This window comes from Nesoenas mayeri (genome assembly GCF_963082525.1).
Source record: "Nesoenas mayeri genome assembly, chromosome: 3".
In the NCBI taxonomy this organism is placed as follows: Eukaryota; Metazoa; Chordata; class Aves; order Columbiformes; family Columbidae; genus Nesoenas; species Nesoenas mayeri.
Window position 1 is genome coordinate 105,227,844 of NC_137544.1, and position 21,333 is coordinate 105,249,176.

The window sequence follows — 21,333 nt, forward strand, 5'->3', positions numbered from 1 at the left end:
ATAGGTCAAGCAACTGCCTATATTCTAACAACAGTGTTTCCTGCAAATTGTTCTAGGGAAATGTGGGAAGATAAGCACATGCATAGACCTGTGGGGAGGGAGGGAGAAAACAAGAGAGAATGAATATGAAATGGATTGTGAGACAAACAGTTTTCACAAAATAACCTCAGTGATGAAAAAAGGCCATATTTCTCCACTTCGGTGCGTACTGCATGAGGGTTGACTTCTGCTCTTCTCCAACCTTGCCCAGAGAACTGGGTCCTCACCTCTAACCTGCTCTCCATTTACTTCCTCCAGCTCACATTATCTCACACAGGGACTGTACACTTGCCTCTGACTGACGAACATTATCACTTCTACACCTAAATAAAAGGACAAAATATTCATGAACATTTTATTGTCCATGATCCAGACAAGCAATGAAAAATTTGGGGAGTCCCACCAGTGTCTGCGGGGATGACACATACAGTTCCCATGCATTTGTGGATGAGTGATGTGGAGCGCCTGGTTTGCTTCTCGGCATTCATATCCTAGTCCTGGTATGGCAGCAGGATCATGTGCTTCAGTTTTGTGTGTAAATACCTTCAGAACTGAGTCACAAGCAGTGTTTCTACATCTTTGAAGAAACAAACAAAAAAACCCAGCCTTCTTTCATTGGGCCACCCCTTCTGGACCATTGAATAATGTACCCATTTTTTTCAATTATAGGTTATAAAAGGACTATATTTCTTCAAACTACTAGAAAGATTACTATTTGGTTTTGTCTATGCTGTGGAGATCTCTAACTCCAGACCACTGAACATGTAACAGCAATACTAATACTTGTCACTTAATAAACGTATCTGAACAAGAACTGTCTTTTCATGTGGTCTGCATACATTTGAAGCATGAAGTAGAGCTTCAGGTGCTGCCATACAAATGAACAACTCCAGTATTTACATAATGTATGTTTGTCATTCTTATACACATTATGGAAGTGAGAATGTCCAACTTTAGCAGGAATAAGAGTGGAATAGGAACAAACCCTCAAAGTTCACACACAAAGAAATCCGTTCATCATTTATGCACCAGTGGCGAAGGTCTTGTGCAAGTTAACAGAGAGCTTTGTATGATTTATAGCAACCTGATGTCCATATTTCTTACTAGTCTTAGGGCATAGTGAGTCACTGACATTACATTGATAGAAACCCATTATGCTCAGGGAAAAAAGCCAGCTCCTCAGTTTCCATCCATATTTTGCCTTCTGATATGTTCATATAACTATGACTGCAATTAATACATGCTAGAAAGCATTAGCCTGTGCTGTCATCTCTGCATTAAATGTCTCTTCGAAATACATATGTTCAGCAAGGAGTATCTACTTGAATTTTTCACATTTAAAAGGCATGTTTAGCTAAAAATAGCTGAATTTCGTTTTAAAGTGTGTTTAAAAACCAAAATTTAAAATAATTTCATGTTGGTCACAAACCTGCTATACCAGTTGAGGTTACACAAAGAAAGGAGGACTGTGAACACCACCACTGCCACCAAAATCACACTGAATGTATGAGAAGAGTCAGAATTCTCTAAACTATTGAAAAATGATTTGTTAGAGTAGAAGAAAACCCTTCCTTCCAGTACATGCTGTTGTTTTCAGCTGCTCCCAACAATGGGAATGTAGGAAAATCTTTAGGACTGGCTGGAAAGCTACAATTCTACTCAGTAGTCCCAAGTTTCTGTGATGTGGCTGGCAAAGAATAGAGATCACTGTTGGTACAATAGATCATTTATAATTTTTAACCTCATTTGCTTAGATAATTTAGGAAAAAAATCTTTTTGACCAATTAAAATGAGAAATGCCTTATTTGCAATTCACAGTGACAGACACTAAGAGCTCAGTCTAATGACAAAACAGTGGTTCAGTTCACTATAAAATAATTTGGCAAAATGTAACCTTTTCTTTCTGTTGCTTTGGGGAGGCTTTATGATTTATATATAAAAAAAATATAATAACCTTAACAACTATTTTAACATCAATTATATGAAAATAAATGTATACCTGAAGCCCCCAGTTCCTTTATGTATAGACATGGTAAGTGCAAACATTTGGAAAGTTTGTAAATATAGCATAATTTTCACTCTGTAGTAGCTCATACAGACACGTCTATATGTATTTCAGCTAAGCATTTTAAAAGGCTGATTCAAGGCAACCCAGCAGTCTTTCTAGTACTGGAAAAGCATACAAAACTACAGGATAATTGGACTGAGGCACAAATATTCCCTTTATGTTCGAGCCATAATGAACACAGTAGCCCTATGAACTAACTGTAATTTTATTTTTCTTTGTTTCAGCTCCTTGCACAATGAATTCCATGAAGTGTATTAAACAAGGCACTTGCAGTGATGTATAAATGAAAGGAGTCACTTCACCTCCTACTGCAATGTTATCTTGCTGTCAGATGCACCAGGAATACAGTACAATTATTTGTGACAAGAAAATAAGAGCAAAACTTCTAATAAAGAGCATAAATCATTTATAATCCATATTTCACAGCACTGCCCATTAGAAAAATAGGTATCAGTTCTGGGACCAAACCTAAACCATCACAAAGCATTTGAGAATGAATGGTTTCTAGCCATCTCCATCTATCCAATGCATGTTATCACACAGCCGGGAATGTACATATGGAGGAAGCAGTTTGCACACGAAGCCCCACACTGTTCTGCTGACAGGACAAAGCCATCCCTACAGAAGTGACCGAACTGTAAGACTGATCTTAAGTAGCGTCTTGTTTGCTCTGTGATGGCTAGACTGATGCTTCAGAGATTTCTGATCATCGTCAGCTGTTTTCTGCAATGCAATGAGCCTGGCCAAGATGTAGGAAAATCAACACATGCTCAAAGACCAGTCCAAAAGCATCTATCTTATTATTTGTCCTAACTTAACAACGTGGGAAAATAACCAATCCCATTTCTCCCTCAGAACTGAGAATCAGGGGTAAGAAAGGTACCTAATGCTACCAGTTGGTATTCATCACTGAGCTCTCTCCTGACTATTCTTACCCTGTTTTCCTACAGAGCAAGTACAGGACAAGGTCTGATACCAATCAAAAACTGTCCTGGGAAGTGGAACCCAAGAGCTGCCAGACAAATGCTGATCATGAGATGAAGTGTTTTATTTGATTGCAATGTGTGAACTTCTATTGGTAGAAAGACACTTGTTTGAACCTGAAATAAGCTTGTTTCTACAAGGCCATTTTTTTCACATTGAAAGTCGTCTTCTGCTAAAACTTCCAAGACCAGCAAATACCCTATATTCTGGCTTTAAGACTGGTAAAGCTTCCATCCATCCCACTTCTGATGGGGCCATCAGGAATGGTTTTTAACATAATTTCTAACTTAAAGCTTAGTTAGGTCCAGAGTTTGAGAAGGATAAAACTGTAATTTGCAGAAAAATAACTGTTTATGCATCTGCTAAAAACTGTAAGACTTTTTGCCTCGTCTAGATTTCCCTGCTATTAAACTCAATGATTTCACTTCATTTGACCCAGTTTGGACATCTCTGCATTTTGGAACGTTAGCTAACAAATAAAATACCAGCCCAGTGTAAATGGAACAAATAAGCTGTGTAGTACAAATGCTCACTGACACTCAGCAAAAATCAGAGCTCTATACAGAGCTCAGTAAAGCCCGGAACAGCCATCCTGATGTGCAGAATGGCAATTTCTCCACCCGCAGTTTTATAACTCTTCATGTAAAGTCAGTAAATCATCCCAGGTCCTTTAATAATTTCAACCTAATATTTTTCATAACTTGTCTACAAAATGAAAAGGATTTATTATTTCTTCTATGACATGAAGATGAAGAAACATAATTTCTTCTTACTATTATTACTATTATAATAATTTTTTGTGTTGTTAGTATTTAGAGTAGGAGGGGAGTGTGGACAGACTGAGGAAGCGGTACATGTTGCCTTACTATACAAAACATAACAAAACCGAAATATGTTGACTAAGTTTCGCATGCTAATAAATTTGTTATGACTTCATCCAATTATGGCACATTTAGCAGTTTGTATACCACAATGAAATCTGCAATTATAATTTCTGTGACTTTATGTTCCAGACAAGTTGATGGGATTTCTGCTTAGCAGCTCCTAATCTGGTCTGGTTTTATGTCCATATGAAATTTGTTGCAAATTGCATCTTTCCATTTATTATTTAGAAGACAGGTGCACACAAAGTGAAGCTGGTGGTGACAGACTGAGACTTGTTAGCCAATACAAAATACAACATATTTATCCTAGAAAAGAAGCTTTATTTTAGGCATAAATCTCAGTGATCAGTAAAACCTAGCTAATCGGTATTTTCTATGATACATAGGTTTACCGCACTCAAACTGTTTGTTGAATAGGCTCTCATTCTGAGCTGAGAACTTTGGCTAAAAATAGGCATATTATGGGCAATCATCATGTAAACATACAGTTATGGCTTTGTCAATAAAACTGAATGGGCTCTGGACATCCCTTGAGTGTGTTCTTGCTAGGCCTGAAATCTCTGAGAGCATCATCTCTTGTGCCAGGGTGGATCTCATTGCTCATTGACCATCAGACAGCAAAAGAAGAAATCTAATGGGATCTCAGGTTACAGCCTCTGAAGCGAATGCATAGTAGTGAAAGGGTCCTAATAATCATGTATTCTGCCTCCTAGACATATCTGTTAGGAAACATAAGCTTCAGTGGCATCGGTGAGGCTGTGGAGAAGCAGCTGCGGAGAAGCAACTCTGGTTTGTGAGAAGGGTTACAGGGAAAAAGCTGAAATGAGCCACGGGAAGAATTTAAATGGAGGGACATATCCTTTTGCATATCCTATTCCAAATGAAAAGAAAAAAAATATCATTAATCTGTCACTGTCAACAATATTATGCTTTTCTCCCTTAAGTTCCAGCCTACTGTTAGAAGTAGCTCAAATGCACAAGGAGACTGCAGTATTATTGAGATGGAGCAGCACCTACGGGACTATTCATGGAGAAGGCTTATTCAGAAGACTGAGTAAGACTAAAACAGCTTACAGAGAAAAAGATGTGATAAAAGTTATGACTTCAGTAATCCCTTTGGTTCATGTTTTTTCAAACATGAGAAAACGACAAGGCCAATGAAGAGGGAGGCAAATTAATAGCTTTTAAGATTTGAGAGTGGGAGGACAAGCAACATTTTGATGTGAAGAATGACAGATAAAATGATCCAGACAATTGGGACTATGGAGAACGTAATTCCTATGACAATCCATACCTTTTTTTTTAAAGCAGTAGCAGCTGGGATCCAAGAAATGAAAGAGTAAAACCATTCTCCAAAAAAGTAAAAATGAGAAGCATAGCTGAGTGATGAATGATAAGCTAAAATGGGAAAGCTAAACACCAGGATATAAAGCTAATGGTAAGGTTTTGCAGGAAGATTAACATTCATATTCCCCTTCTGGATCATAGTTTGGACAGAAATGATAACCTGTCAGTAAGCTTAATTTCACCCCTCCCATTCCTGCACCCACGCGCTAAATGACTCTGCATGGCTCCAGGACTACCGAGCATTGCAGCCTCAGATCTGAAGTTCAGAACAATCTGAGAGAAGAATGATTCTGAAATTTCACTGGCTTTCAGCAAGCTCTACGGCTGAGACAATACAATTACATTTCTAACCCAGCACCTGCATTCTAAGAGGGCTTGGGATATTTTTTAGTGCTAGGTAACTAATGTATTGTTTAACAGTTGCCTTATACTTTTACTTTAAAATTTAAATTATCTACATTTAAAGTAGATAAATGTCAGTTTACCTGTTGAACAGCACTGCCTGAGTTAACTAAAGCAAGGAAGCAATTGGCATGGATGAGCTCAGAACCATATGAGGAACTACTGTATTGACTTGTACCGGACAAGATGGTCTTGTTAAACTCGAGAATTTGAATATGAGAAAAGCAGAAAAAAATTACCCTGGAAATTAATTTTCAAGCTTTCAAAAAACTAATTCTTATCACAATTCCTAAATATCTTGCTCATGATGTCTGGGATTTCTGCAAGTGAAATGTTTTCCTGAGAGGTATAAAAGTGTGTAAGGTACATTTATCTGTTGTTCTGTTTTAAGAATGGTCATTCCATCTCATGGCATTTTGAAAAACATTCTGAAATCCTTTTATTGGAAAGCCAAAAAAACCACAAAAAAAACCAAAAACAAAACAACAAAAACAAAACCCGAAATACTCTCATCAAATCTATAAATATCTTGGCTGTAAAGCCACCCTGCAGGTCTGTCAAACACTGAGACAAGTCTTAAATGTCTCTGCCTTTCTTAAATTTAAACAAATAATTTTTGCATGTGGGATTAGGCTATGTGACTTCAAAAAGGAACCATGTATCTGCATTTTAAGCAAAATTTCACTTGTCTTAAGGCTATGTAGACATATCTCCTGCCCCAGATTTGGGTGTTGTAATAAGATGGCTCTTAGTTGTGATTGCATTAATATACTAGCTTCAAATTTAATTGATTTCTACTTGAACTAAATATATTACTGCACAACAAATTGATCTTAATTCTTTCACTATTAAATATTATAGCAAAGACTGAAGATTATCAAATTACCTAAAACAACTGACAGCAGGTGTGCTACCCTGTTTTCCCAAAAATAAGACCTACCCTGAAAATAAGACCTAGTATGATTTTTCAGGATGTTTGAGGATGCTTGAAATATAAGTCCTACTCCAGAAATAAGCCCTAGTTACAGTTCATTAAAAAAGTCAATTTAAATAGTGTCTAGGCAGCTATACATGTAAAAAACGTGATCCATTTTGGAGCAAAAATTAATATAAGACCCTTATTTTCGGGGAAACAGGGTACCAAACAGCACAGAATTCAAGTGAATAAGAAAAACTGAGATATATATGGAACTACAAGCTGTTGACTCAGAAAAGGTAAAATCTAACCCAAGCCAACAAAGAAGGCAAGAGAAATTCATTGGACTGTGATTTTTTTAAAGGTTATAGAGCAACAGAATTCTTCAGATTGCTATTATGAAATTTTGCATTCCTTTCACATCTGTGACAAACATCCATATTTTTAGAGAAGGTATGTAGTATTTAATTGAATAGAAATGGAAGTGGGAAATTATGTCACAGAGAAAAATTAGTATCAAATCTCCAATATTCAGTGGGAGTAGGAAAGACACAGCTAAAACACTACAAAGTTTTTGTTTCATGGAAAATACAAGAATGCCAATTTTTTTTTTTGATTTCTAATCAGAACTGAAATATACGCTCTGAATAGTCTTGGCTTGGAAAAAAAAAAGACATTAAAAATTTGAAATTTGAGACTGTTGTATTCTACATCTTTGAGTTTTCAATAGCTATACAGTATTTCATACTACAAATAGAAATTCAAAATGAACTCTTCTGACATAATATGACATTTAAAATATGGTACATTTATCTTGTTTGGGGGCAATACCTAAGGTGCAAACAATTGCAACATCTTTTCCTAAATGAGGTTGTCCCTTCTTCATCATGACAACACAGTTGCAGGGGCCCTAAAATGCCCTTCCTTGTCCAGCCTCAGGTCTTTGGCCAAGCTATAACCTTGTTCAGATCATGACTATCAATGTGCTCCCACCTGTTCTCTTTGAAAAACATATAGTAAACTCTCCCTCTCTGCTGATGCTGCCATGTATAGAAAGGCCCCAATCCAATTTCTCCGTGCTATGTAAAAAAGAACTGTCCTGCTAGACAGGACTCTGGGGGACCAGAGCATGCAAATATGAAATAAAAGAAAGTAGTAAAAAAGTTGACTAACCTAACCCACCTGAGCTCGGCTCACAGGGATCAATGTCCTCATCATCGCTAGGACATTCAGCTGAGGCCACCAGGATGTCATCTGTGGTCTGCAAAGAAAATAAAAGTCAAACAGATATAATTCAATTGACTGAACATGTTCTAAGATTCCTACTGGCATTTTATTTTACTGCTTGGATTTATGCAAGGCCCAGAGCATTCCAGACTTAATATGTAATGGAACAGTGACACTCTCCAACTCTGTATTAATGAGACTTTGCTTTTCAATTCACACTTGTCAGTTTTTAGAAGAACTGTGTTAGATATCCAGTGCAGGCACTTAAACATTTTAATATTTTGTTGTAATAAGAACAGAAAGTAAAAGGATAGAATATGTATATTGGGGCTGCTGGTCTTCCCTCTTTACTTCCAATATCTCTACTATGATATTACCGAAAACACTGAGAGCATAAAGAAAAAGAAAGTAAAAATATTGAGCTGCCTGCAGCTGTTAAAACTATCAGGAATGTAGTAATGTTTTCTCCATTAATTGCACTTGGTTTCTTAGATGTAGAGACAAAAGAAAAAAAAAAGGAAAAGCAGAAAACATGACTCTCATTGAGCTGAAAACTATTTAATGAAAAGACGGTCAAGGTAAGAAACCAATAATAAATATACGTAGTGTTAGAAAGTATCATCCTATTTTCTTATTTAAGTGAAAAACATCTTTTCTTAAATATTTGACATCTTGCCCAAGTGCTGTGTTTAGGTCCAAGGGGTTCTAGGAACATCTGTCCAAAATGAGCTTGGACAGTTCTTTGTATAAGGAAATCAAATAAATCAAGACAAAAGAGACAAACCAGGGGACATATGATACAGCACACTACAAAGAAAAGAATCCAGGGATTCCTATCTACTGCTTCTCACAGTGCAAGAACAAGGAGATATTCAATGAAACACGGAGGCAATCAATCTCAACCTGATAAAATGAAATACCTTCTGTTCAAGCCACCTCTGAGAACAGTCATTTAGAAATGTAATAAGAACATCCACAGTTATTAGGGGAAATAATAGCAGGGAAATATAAACTGTCATGCTCCTGGTCATTTCTCAAGCAATTACTAATGAGGTTAGGAAGAAGATTTTCCTATGGGCAAGACATTTCATAACTGTCCATTTCAAGCTTCTGTTCACCTCACTGAAGGAAATACATGGAGAGAATAAAAAAGACTACATCATATTGAAACTAGAGGCTAAAGATACAGCAGGCAAAAAGCCACTCTTGGATTCCTGCATGATACATATGCCCATGAGGAGATACAATCCATTTCAGTGAATGTGAAACGTTATTTTTCATACATTTTTCTCCATGAGTGCAGAGGAGGGATATAAAATGCATCAAAGTTTTCCTTCATTAGTTTATGTCTTAACAAGTAAAAATTTTACTTCTATACAGCAGGGCCAAATCCTAACCAATGTTGTTTGTCATTATTATTCTAACAGAAGCTTTAAGCAAAGCATATTATAGTAACAGGCTTTTTGTTGCCATGCTTCAAGAATATTAATGAACATATGCCTTCAGGACTTCTGTGAAGTAGGAAAGTGATACAAGAATACATTCATTAATATGTGAGGCATAACAAAGAAAAGCCTATTATAATAGTACTATATTTTACAGGCAGGAGACTGAGGCATAAGAGAACGAAGTAACTCGCTGAAGGTAATCAAAAAGGCTATAGACAACAGCTATGTTATGTCACAGTTTCACGCCATAATAAAAAATTATCTTTCTTTATAGCTGAGTAAATTCATAGCTGGAGGAAACCACTCTACAAATCTGTAATGCTGCCAAAATTAGCTAGAAAATTTGCAATGGTTAAAAAGAACAAAACAAAACAAAAAAAGTATTATAGTTGTCCATTCTTTCTGTCATGTAGAAAAACTTACAACAAAAGCCACCTGCAAACATCCTCTTGAATTTCTAATATCAATTTATTTTCCTGAGAATACAATCATTTAAGCTTGAAAATCATTATCTTAGTTTCTTTGTGGAAAAGCTCCTATGCTTTTCCTAAAGGATAAAGCAAAAAATAGCCAACCAGTTAACTAATAAAGCCTGCAAAAAGTTAACTCTGTACTGTAAAAACCACAGTTAATAAGTATAAAAAAGTACTAATAAGTACTCTTAAAAAAAAAGTGAAATTCCTTTCCTAAACTGTTTCAATTTGGTCAGTGAAACCACAGTGTCACTTTTTTCCTCCTGCTCATAACACTGGAGAAGACCATACTTTTATGACCTGCAGCCAAAATTCTGAACAATTACCAACTGATCACTGAGGGTCTGTACACAAAAACCACTAAACAGAGAGGATCACATGCATGCATAGTAGTCATAGCAAGAAACGATGGTCTGTGAGATCTACTGGTCTAACTGGAATATTGTTTATGGGTGTTTTGGTACATGACTATCCTCTGTAATTTGAGTAAACTGAGGTGAAATGATCACATAGATTTATAGAATTATTGCAGTGTCTCTGATTACTCTTGATATAGGATAGTACGGTCAGAGTTTATTTTAAATAACTCTACTTTTTATACAGTTCACAGTGCATTCAAAATTATCAGAAAATAACTATGCAAAAATCCAGCACTTAAAGTATATTAATGTATGAGAAACACTTTGCTAAGTTACTTGTAAGAGTGAGTGTCAAAACTGTCTTTTTTATAAAGTGACACTAATTCCAATCTATGGAAAGAATATTCACATTTCTACAAGAACAAAGGAATGTTCTTGACTGATAAAACTGCATGTATATTATGGGCACAGAAATGAGTAGTACCTTAAATAAATGTGAATATAGCATGTCAAGAAAGACCTCATTAATGTCTTAGAGTATTAAAGGAAATAACGTATGCTTCAAAGTCAATACTAGATATAAACCTAATTTTGTTGCAAGCAATAAATCAAGTATCAGCATTTGAATAAGAAGGGAAGTGGTAAGATGATGTGAGAAGTGTTTTCTTAAGCAAAATATGTCAGGAAGAATTCCAGTTTAAGTATCAATTAACAGATGTGTCACAGCCTCCCCCAATTCCCCCCGTTCCCCAAACCCAAATACATCTTTCCTGCTACTCATACATATTTTTATCAGAAAAAAAAGGCAAAGGAGCTGTGAAAGGCAGGTGAAACGGCAGTGACCAAGTTATAAATGAAAGCCATTGGATGGATTATCACAATTTCAAATGGGATTAAGAATTAGCTAAAACACTAGAGAATACAAAGAAAACATAACTTAAAGAAACACTATGGGCCAGCTATCAGAGTTCTTTCTCCAGAAGAGCTCTGACTGATGGGAATTTACCTGAACAGAGAGCAGGATTTAGACCCAAGGAACTCAGATAGCCACAAGGTACGGATAAATAATGCAAGATAGTGTAATATGTTTAACTTACTGCACATTATCTTTTCCTCATGCTTTTTAATTTGGAAGATTTGGGAAGATTTAAACCAAATCAGTTCTCCTAAGTGAATTGCAATTCTTGCTAGCACTATGGCTAATTTACAGGACAGTGCTTCGAGCATTCTCATTAATCAAGGATTTTAAAGTCAGTGGAAAATCCCTTATTTACAGTGAGTGCCTAATAGGATAACATCCAACTGGTATCATCATAATACATGAATGGATTAGAATGTCTCTTGTGTGAGTTGTTCAAATTAATTTAAGAAGTGATACTGTAGTTGTAAGAGATTACAAGAAAATATTAAAATAGCAGATGTACAACCTGGAAGGCCAGGCAGAATTTCTTTTGATTGCATCTTCTTTGTGCATTTTCAGAGCTGCATTCATTCTGTGGATGTGGTTGTATGACTTAAAATGCAGTCCACTGTAATATGTGGTTTCTTAAAAAGCTGCACATCCGTTCACATTTCATAAAAAAAAAAGGGTGGTAGAAAAAGCTTATAATTAACATGCCAATATAAAAAATGGACAAAAAAAAATCACATTGGATAAAGCTAGAAGTCACTGCATAATGTTGTTTTTGACAATTATTCATGGGTATGGCCCCTGCAGGAACAAGTCTTGCTTACATCAGTCAGGGTCTGCTTGCAAAAATAAGGTCTTCAGGATTTGTCTCTTAGCCAAGAGAGAGTTTAAAATATCACCAATCTGCCACCTTGCCCGAGGAAGGAAACAGTGACTATTTCAAGAAAGCTCCTGGCCAGGTCAAAAAATGATGCTGTAGTCAGGGTTTAAATACAGTGACAGTCTGTAGCTATGGATAAATATCAAGCTGCCTCAAAGGTTACTACCATGGGTTCAAAACTGGTACCAGCAATTATGGCTGTGCCCTTTTAATAGTGCTCTTTGAATGCTGTATCATTAAAAAAAAATAATTGCAAAAGAATAAAAAATACAGGAAAGTAATTTTTTAATTATTCCATTTTTGCATGACTGGGCATAAATACATACCATCTTATTAGTTTTTTATATATTAAGCCTGTAGTACCTGAGGGCACCAGAGAAATATGATTTAAAAATTAAATCACCAATCTGAATTGTGCATTCATTAACAGCACAATGGATCCTGCATATTTTCTCCTGTAGTATTCCACCAACTCTCCTTTAAATCATAGCACCCTACAGCTACTCTGAATACCGTTTATTCCTTTCTTGTTTGATAATATACTTTATCCCACGAGAACTGCAAGTAAATCCAAATTACACAACAGTTAAAAACTAGCAGTCCTAAATTGTTATATGAATTATAAACAGCATAACCACTTGTGACTACTGTTTAAATTATTTTAGATGAGAACTTCAACTGTGTAATCAAAACTATTCTTACTTATTTGTACAGCTTTGGTACTTAATTATATCAGCCAGGCACCACTGTGCTTGGTGCTAAAGGCAGCTGGAAAGAAAAGGCTCTGCTCTGAAGAGCTCAACATTTGTGTTCAGACCAGATGCAACAAATGAGTGTGAGAGAGGGGAGCAGAGGATGAGAAGCATCAGGTCAGGGTGCTACTGATAAGCACAGTTATACAGGCTCTGATCTAGAAAAATTTCCAAAGTGATGCTTGGAGATGGCAGGAAGGAGGGTCAGGAGGAAAGGAGGCAGCAAAAAGCCAGGAAGGAGCCCAGCACTGGCCAAGGAGATGCTGGGAACAGATGGTGCCTTCAGAGCGCTGCCAAGGCTGCCAGCCCAGCTCTCCAAGGAACCTTGTGTTTAAGATCCGGCTGGGTGAGCGCAGGGGTGAGGAAAGCTGGGAGATGACGGCAGCCGGGGCAGCGCAAGAAGGGGCCGGCAGCACCCACAGCCTGATGGCTGATGCACAGGAGGATGGAGCAGGCTGAGGTACATGAGGATGGAGCAGGTTGAGGCACAGGAGAATGGAGCAGGTTGAGGCATGGGATGATGGAGCAGGTTGAGGCACAGGAGAATGGAGCAGGTTGAGGCATGGGATGATGGAGAAGGTTGAGGCACAGGAGAATGGAGCAGGTTGAGGCATGGGATGATGGGGCAGGTCAAGGCATAGGATGATGGGGCAGGTCGAGGCATAGGATGATGGAGCAGGTTGAGGCACAGGAGGATGGAGCAGGTCGAGGCATGGGATGATGGAGCAGGTCGAGGCATAGGATGATGGAGCAGGCTGAGGCACAGGAGGATAGAGCAGGTTGAGGCATGGGATGATGAAGCAGGCTGAGGCACAGGAGGATGGAGCAGGTTGAGGCATGGGATGATGGAGCAGGCTGAGGCACAGGAGGATGGAGCAGGTTGTGTTGGGAGGGGAAGTAACAAAGATAGTGAGAAATTAATGGTAAGGTCAGGGGACCAAAGGTGACAAGGAGGTAAAAGGGGATGGATGGCCAGGATAAAGGGAGTCGATATCAACAGACTTGATTATGTGAAGATTAGCAGGCAAGAATTTAATGGCTGTTAACAAATTAACAAATGATTGTCTGAAAACATAGTTTCAGATGTAGGACTAGGAAATGAAACCTCTATTTCCCCTTTTCTGAAATGCTTGATTATCATCTCTGCTTACAGTTCTTAATTTTTCCCCTGGAAAAAAAGAAAAAAAAAAGAAAAAAAAAAAGAAAAAAAAAAAAGCAGCTTATTCAAATACTTGCTATTTATTTCAGCTACAATTGATATTTAAATACGGAGGTCTGGTTCAGCTTACCAGAAGGGTACGTAGCTAGAGTCATGGTATAAACAGAGCTTTTGGAAAACCAACTAATAGAGACTACTATCTTCTGCATTAGCTGTCATAAACTTTCCTTTAAAAATGTGGTTCGTGAACTGTTTACAGAAGGAAGCTTAGAGCAGGCATTTGGTACTTTTGCACTGGGTACATTAACTTCTGAGGCAGTGACGGACTTTTCCTAGATACCAATCCCTCGAATATATTCCTTTTTTCCTCTATTTTTCTTTTAAAGGAGGAGGAGTAAAGTAACTTAAGCCAACGGGAATGCAGGCAGAAACCAACAGGGCATGAAAAATCACAAAAGAGTTCACGTGAAGAAAATCAAATTTCATTTTTTGGGACAAGATTAACTGCACAATTTTCTAGTCAAGACTGTGTAATTTAAACTTAATTTTCTGTGTATGAAGCAGATCTCTATGACTGGTTGTTGAGATAGTTGTAGAAAGAAACTCTAATATGTTACATTAATCACCTGCACTCTTCAGCTAGCTTCTCCCTGGTGTTAATAACCTCCCATCGCACAAGACAGTTTGCTGAGGAAGATGCTATTGTGATCTGGCAGTAATATCAACTCAGATGACATGCCATTTGGACAACTGCTTCTGAAGTTGTATTTAACCTGCTATAGGTCAAACAAGTACGTGTGCATCAATTACTGCTCATCCGCCCACATACAAAATGTATTTTCTCAGCACCATGTTACTGAAAAATGTTATTTCTGGACATGAACATTAAAATGCTAATATTTCAAGCACATACACAATATTTATTAGATCTTTTATTAACTGCTGACATATTATTACCCTGTAATGTGAATATACAGTAACTGAAAATCAAAACACTTTCTCAAAACTGGCTCTCATCAAATTAATACCAACATGTTATTTCTTGAATTGGTCAGTGACACTGGGTGAAAGCAAAAGCTTTGATTAACAACTTCCTCTCATAGAAAAAAAAAACATAACCAACCAACCAATCAACAACAACAGAAAAACAACATCAAAAAAAGCCCCCACGTCTAGGATATAACAACCAAACACATTGAGGCCTATCAGTTAGTGAAATGAGTGTTGTAGAAATTAAACTGTGAGGTGTTGGTAAAATGCTCAAGATGATGCCTTGGATGCCCTGTGAGCCACCTCCAGCCTCTCTCCTCAGATCTCAACAGTGATGGGAACACAGTTGCCACACACAGCAAAGCAGAATAACTTGATTTCTGGCCTCCACCTCTCTACATAAAGTACAGAAAGTTTGTCTTTCCACATCACAACCTTAAAATCTTTCATCTAACTTGTAGATTCACAGGGGCATAACATCTCTGTTTTCAAAAATAATTTTTTTGGCTAATTTCATTCTGCAATTACAAATACTTCTGTCACAGATCATACCGACTAGAAGAAGTTGTGCTTCTCTTCAACTTACCTTTTTCACCCTTATTTCGCCCAGGTAACTAAAATAGTTTGAAAACAAGGGGCAGGTAATCTGTGAATGCTTTAAAAATCACTTGTTTGTTCTTTCCAAGACTCTCTTCAGAATATCCATATTCTTCTCTCATAAACACCATACTTCATTACAGGAAAAGAACAACAAAAATGCAGTTTGCTTTTTGTTTTGGGTTTTTTTTTTTTACATTTGCCCTGAGCCTAAAATATATGGAATGCAATGTGACTGATGAAATGCAATCCTATTATTTTCTCCTAGGCAAGAAAATAATTTTGCCTCTAAGTATGAGAGAAATGTTTCTGGGCATTATGCTTGTATTTTCTGATACCATTTTATTTTTAGTCATCTCTTTTGCTGAGGTAAACATTTTGGTCTCTATTAATTCTGAACTCATAAAACACAGTGGAGACTTTTACAGGTTCTTTTTCTTTTTAACCCAGAGACACTGTGTTTATTAATCTGCAACACTGCAGCAGAGATAGCAAACCTTTTAATTTATATTCCTGTATTACCAATCACATGGACAGAGATTGCTGAATTTTTTGAATATGAAACCTACTGCATTTGAATTCATCTCAGAAAACTCAGGCATGGCATTATTAAAGACTTCAAAAATGAATATTTGAGCTTTTGTTGGGGAAGTGGGGTTGCTTGTAATTGATCAGCAAGCTGCTAACATACACGATTTTTTTTTTAAATTATTCACATGGTTTAAGACCATTATTAAAACTTAATTATTAAGTTAGAGAAAAGACTGGACCTTGGACACTTTTAAGATTTGGCTGGACAGGGTACTGGGCCATCTTGTCTGGATCATGCTTTTGCCAAGAAAAATTGAACCAGATGATCCTTGAGGTCACTTCCAATCTGGTATTCCATGAGTCTATGATTCATTTAGTGATGAAAATCCCCCTTAAACAGCAAAGTTAGGAAGGCACTTACATTGAACTACACTTCCATCTTTTTTATACATTACAGTACCACCAGTTTTACACACTGTGAATGTCCCTGACTATTAAATTGTGCCACACAAGAATATCTTGGTTTCATTGTTATCCACGGAAATTTTATTTCTGGTCTCAAAAGAAAGGAAGGCAAGAAAAGCCCTTTGCAAGGAATAGTCCCTGCAGCTAACATGTGCTCTCTGTCCTCACTCACTGTATTTTCAGGATGGAAAATATTTTCCTATTTTCTTTCAAGACACAGAGCACAAAATAATAATTTTAGAAGAAATGTCAGAAAATGCATAAACTATCAGTCTGGGTTTTAGCCATTTAGGTTAACCAGCCATCTCATCTTGCCCCATAGAGAGACAAGTGAGAGACAGAGATAGTGAAAACTTGGGATCTTCCACTTAACACTGACCTACTCACGGCCAAGCTCTTCAAGTTCATTTGAGCACCTCTTTGACTCACGAAAAATATCAGAGCAGGTAAGAATCTGCTGGTATCCCTCTCCCAAGCCTTGTTTTCCTCTCCTGAAGGAAAGATGAGCACAAGTCTTACCCCCTTTTCTTGATTTTTTTTAATCTTTTAAATATTTTTTAATAAAGAGTATAATTTAAAATTTTTAAGAGGTTAAGGGGGCACATTTCTCCCTTGCAGATACTAGCTCCTTTGTCACATTTTATTCCCTAGTATCACTGGGTTACATAGGTTTACTCAAAGCTGGGCAAGGAAAATTGAAACATTATTTCCCACAAACCTGTCTTTGAAATTTGGCCTCTTCTAATATTGAGTAGTTAGTTCCACTACTAAAAATTTGCCACATTTCCATATCTCAATGTTTTAATCTAAAAACTCAAACAACATTGGGAGGACCAGGGAAAGCACCAAGGAAATAACATACTAGTTTTTCAGATGCCCTCAACCTTCTCCCATTCTGCAACTGCAACTTGTCAATACTAACAAGAGTTAGCTACACATGCATTGGAAAAAGATAACGCCTAACTGCCATTCAATTAAAATAAGAGTTTCACTAAAGCACTGTTTTGAAGATACAGTTAATTAGATAATTTCTGAAAGTGTAGATTTGTCACAGGGGTATTTGGGTTTATTAATGATGCCTTTATTTCATAACTGTCTAACAAAGGACACTCAAAATAGAGGTAAAAAATAAGTTACAGGACAGCAGCAATGCTTTGCAGGCCTGGCAGATGCTCTGGGTGATGGCTGTGGGAGGGGCACATGCTTCAGATGGCATCACTCAGCCTTCAAGAACCTACATATCATTAGTTGTTTCCAGACTTCAATATTCTTAAGAAATCACTTTCAACAAAAGGTAGAGGAAGTTTAAACCTGTATTATTCAGATAAGAAAGTTTTATCTCTGTCATTACTTTAGTGCTGTCAATTAAATTTATATCATAGAATAGTATGATACCTACACTTAGGACCATTTTCCATTCTGAAGACCTTGTCTGCAATTGCTCCTAGTTTTATCAAATTAGCTATTTAAAGATACATTCCAAACCACTGGTACTTTGTTAAGCCTGGGTATATCAAATCATTAGCCTATATGCATGCACAAACACTTGTAATGAAACAGCTCCAAAACTTCTCAGACCAGGTTAAGGAGAAATGAAAAAGAGGAAGACAGACAGAGACATAACTTACATAGAATCATATAATCATTTTGGTTGGAAAAGGCGTTTAAGATCATGGAGCCCAACTGTTAACCTAACACTGTCAAGTCCACCTCTAAACCATGTCTCTAAGAACCTAATCTATGCATCTTTTAAACACCTCCAGGGATGGTGACTAAACCACTCCCCTGGTCAGCCTGTTTCAATGCCCGACAACCCTTTCCATGAAGAAACTTTCCAAATATCCAGTCTAAAAATCCATGCAGACATTGTTTACAACCATGTTGTTAATCAGGAACTACCTTTTTCATCCCTGTATAAAAATCTACCCAAGGGTGTCAGCCTAAGAAAAACTGCAGTTCACACAGATTATTTGGGTTTGCGACCTAAATACATGGTCTTGTTTCAGAGGATAGGTAGTGGTTTTCCAGCACCATAGACAGGAACTGAGACTTGGGAGTTCTGCTGTGCTGTTCATACTGCTGTTGATGGCATTTGGACAGTGATGAGGAATAGGTCAGACTGGAGTAGGAAGGAGAGAGAAATCAGCCTCAGAACAATGGCAACATGGGATACTGACACGAAGGGCCAGAAAGGTGTGAAATGTAACTGAGATAAGCTGCTGCAGGATTTGGGAAGAGAAATGAAACAATGAGCTTACTGTAAGGTTTGGGAGGAACACACACCATTGCAAAGGGAAAGAGAGGATAGGGGGACAAAGCATTAGAGTAAATCAGCAAAGTGGCACATGGAGAGCTAAAAAGAACAACAGGCATGAGAAGGCTTGAGACAAGGACAAAGAATGCTGGACCAGCCACTGGCAGGAGAAATCACAGGTTTGCAGCCATCAGAACAGGCACCAAGATGTCAGCTTTGCGTCCACTGTCAGCAGTTATCTGCTAATCACTCTAGCAAAGATTTCAACTTTTCTGCGGACGTCTGGCCGATGAGGATCAAACATCTTTAAGGAAATAAGTCTAAGACTCCCACTAATCACCATTATCTCAGCTTCAGAGATCTGCAAACTCAATCCAGAGGCTCCAGCTGTGCCAGCTGCCCACTTTGGGGTGTAAGTTCGACAGTGCATATTGGAATATGTTTCCGCATATGTTTGTTTTTAAAGCAACTGGCAAAACCACATGCAAAATATTTGATTTAGAAAATTTTAGGTGTGACAGGGAATGAACATCAAATAATTAGGGGATGCCAGAACTTGAGTCTGACGTGAAGCTTTAATTCACACGCCTTGTGCCCACATAATCTGATGCCATCTTTAATAACAACACATTTAAATGTCAGCTGGTGTATACAGTTCCAGAGAAACAAAATGTTCATACTTCAGTTGTGTATTTGGCCCATCATTTCTTGTGACATCACTCAAAACGGAAAGCGTCAACCCACAGGGAATTATCTTAAGCTTCAATGTGCTTAAGGCTACATACTAATCGCTGTTCTGACTGCAACATGGCACACTTTTTAGACATACTCCAAAGACATTTCTTTTGTGAGGTAATTAAAAAAAAAATCTAAGTTAAAATAATTAAGTCAGATAAAGTCTGATGCTTCACCTTTGTTATTACATTATGAGTAATTACTAGGAATATGGCAGATAATCTAAAATAAGAATGCAAAGGGAGAAATTAAGCATCCATGCACACCTCAGTTATTCAGTATGGCATTATATTTTGACAAGGTCTTTCCATTCTCTTGCAAGAGCCTGTAAGGTATTTTTTTTTTCATAAGGCCTTATAATTTTATTTGTTGAAATACAGCACAAAAGCAAGGAAATGTAATTTGATTGGTGTGCAAACAGAAAGACAGTGTAAGGTTCCTCTTTAAATATAAAAAGGATTTCGTAAGACTCAGGCTCAAACTCAGATGGGAGTGTAGAAGTTCTTGGTGGTGCAACAAAGATGTTCAGTTGGCTCACTAAATAGGCATGCTGTGTCAGGAAAGGCTATAATTAAACTCCCTGAGTCTGTCAGTCTTGTCTATATGGGAATGTTATTGTGATATAAACAAAGTTAATTAAAACTGGTAAAACTCCCAGATGGATAAATTTATGCTGAGGAAAAAGAGCAAATGTTTTCTGCAAGCTTTGGAGGGCAGCGTAAGCTACCTCCAGCCAGCTCATGGTTGTACTCTGTGGCACCAAGAGGAGTTGAAGTGCTCAGACTGCACTGGTTCATCTATACACATGCAATGGCAACAAGACGATGTGTCAGACCCTTTACAGGGACAAGCTGTTACACTCACACTGACATGCTCGATGTGTCTGACTGCAGAGCAACCTCCACTATACCTCAACTCTTCAAATTTAGCTTTCTTCCCTGTAACATTTATGTCCTGCTATCAGGAGAGCGAACTGCACAACCAAAACAATGCAGACCAACATATGAGAAAATCTGAATTAAATAAGTCTGTTTCAGTCCTTCTCCCACTGGTTTGACATGAAGCATCCAGGCAGTTTGTCACTGTCAGCATGCTCCGAGCTCCTCATGTTGGACAGCCATCGAAGGGTCGTGTTCAAGTCTCCTGAGGTTTTATGAGTCTGAGGAAACTTTGATACTGTTTCCCTTCAGCAGTGTAACAGCACCTTAGTACAGGGAAGTGTTTCTTTCTTTCTTGCCTTTTTTTTTTAAACATCTTTACAAAAACATGTAAACGCTAGATTATCTGTATTTCTTAGACTCCCCAGATTTCTTAGATCTCAACAAAGCTATAAAACTACCTTCGCACACTGCCCATCATTGATTTCTCACATCTTTAGTATTCTTTGGTCTTACACAAGGGACCCAGCCTTCTCCTCCACTGCTGTTCTCCTGAGGCCTGTCCTTTGGAGGGTGAGACCTCTCTCTTCTCCTTAATATTGCTGCACATCGATCTATTTTTTATAACCTCTGCTCACAGACTTCTAATTAGCCTGCTTGGATGACAGAAGTCCTCTCTTGCCCTCAGCGCTCTACCTTTTGCAGCCATCGTTCAGACTTCACTGCATCACTTTAGGACCCAGGGTGAAATTATTTCATCTGTTGCTCTCTGTCCAGCATAACGATAATGGAGTCATACTCTTCACTTAATGTTACCCATGTATAATGAACTTCAATATCCACAATAAGCCCGAATACAGAGGAACAGATTTGAGCTGCTTGGAAGGGACAGGAGTGCAGGAGAAGCCTGCAAAGTACTGTTCAAACCCTCTACTCCTGAATCAGCTACCAAGCAGAAAAAAATAGTCCTTGGATGCATATGGATGTTTTACACCATGACACCAAACAGGTGAGTACTCCTTGGCTGCTCTGTGA

At 37.6% G+C, this 21,333-nt stretch overlaps 1 protein-coding gene across 25 annotated transcripts in view; it reads right to left on the reverse strand.

Annotated features, from left to right (window-relative positions):
* The window catches only part of NRXN1 (neurexin 1), a gene marked incomplete at both ends in the record, with an annotated part of 724,694 nt that overhangs the window by 9,833 nt on the left and 693,528 nt on the right, over nucleotides 1-21,333 (reverse strand). For 16 of the 25 annotated variants that reach the window (XM_080342500.1, XM_080342494.1, XM_080342493.1 and 13 more), the window contains one exon: nucleotides 7,814-7,901. In XM_080342500.1, coding sequence (XP_080198626.1) covers nucleotides 7,814-7,901 — 88 coding nt within the window. The remainder of the gene's footprint in view (nucleotides 1-7,813; nucleotides 7,902-21,333) is intronic. The other 9 variants (XM_080342501.1, XM_080342497.1, XM_080342498.1 and 6 more) reach the window with 2 other exon arrangements.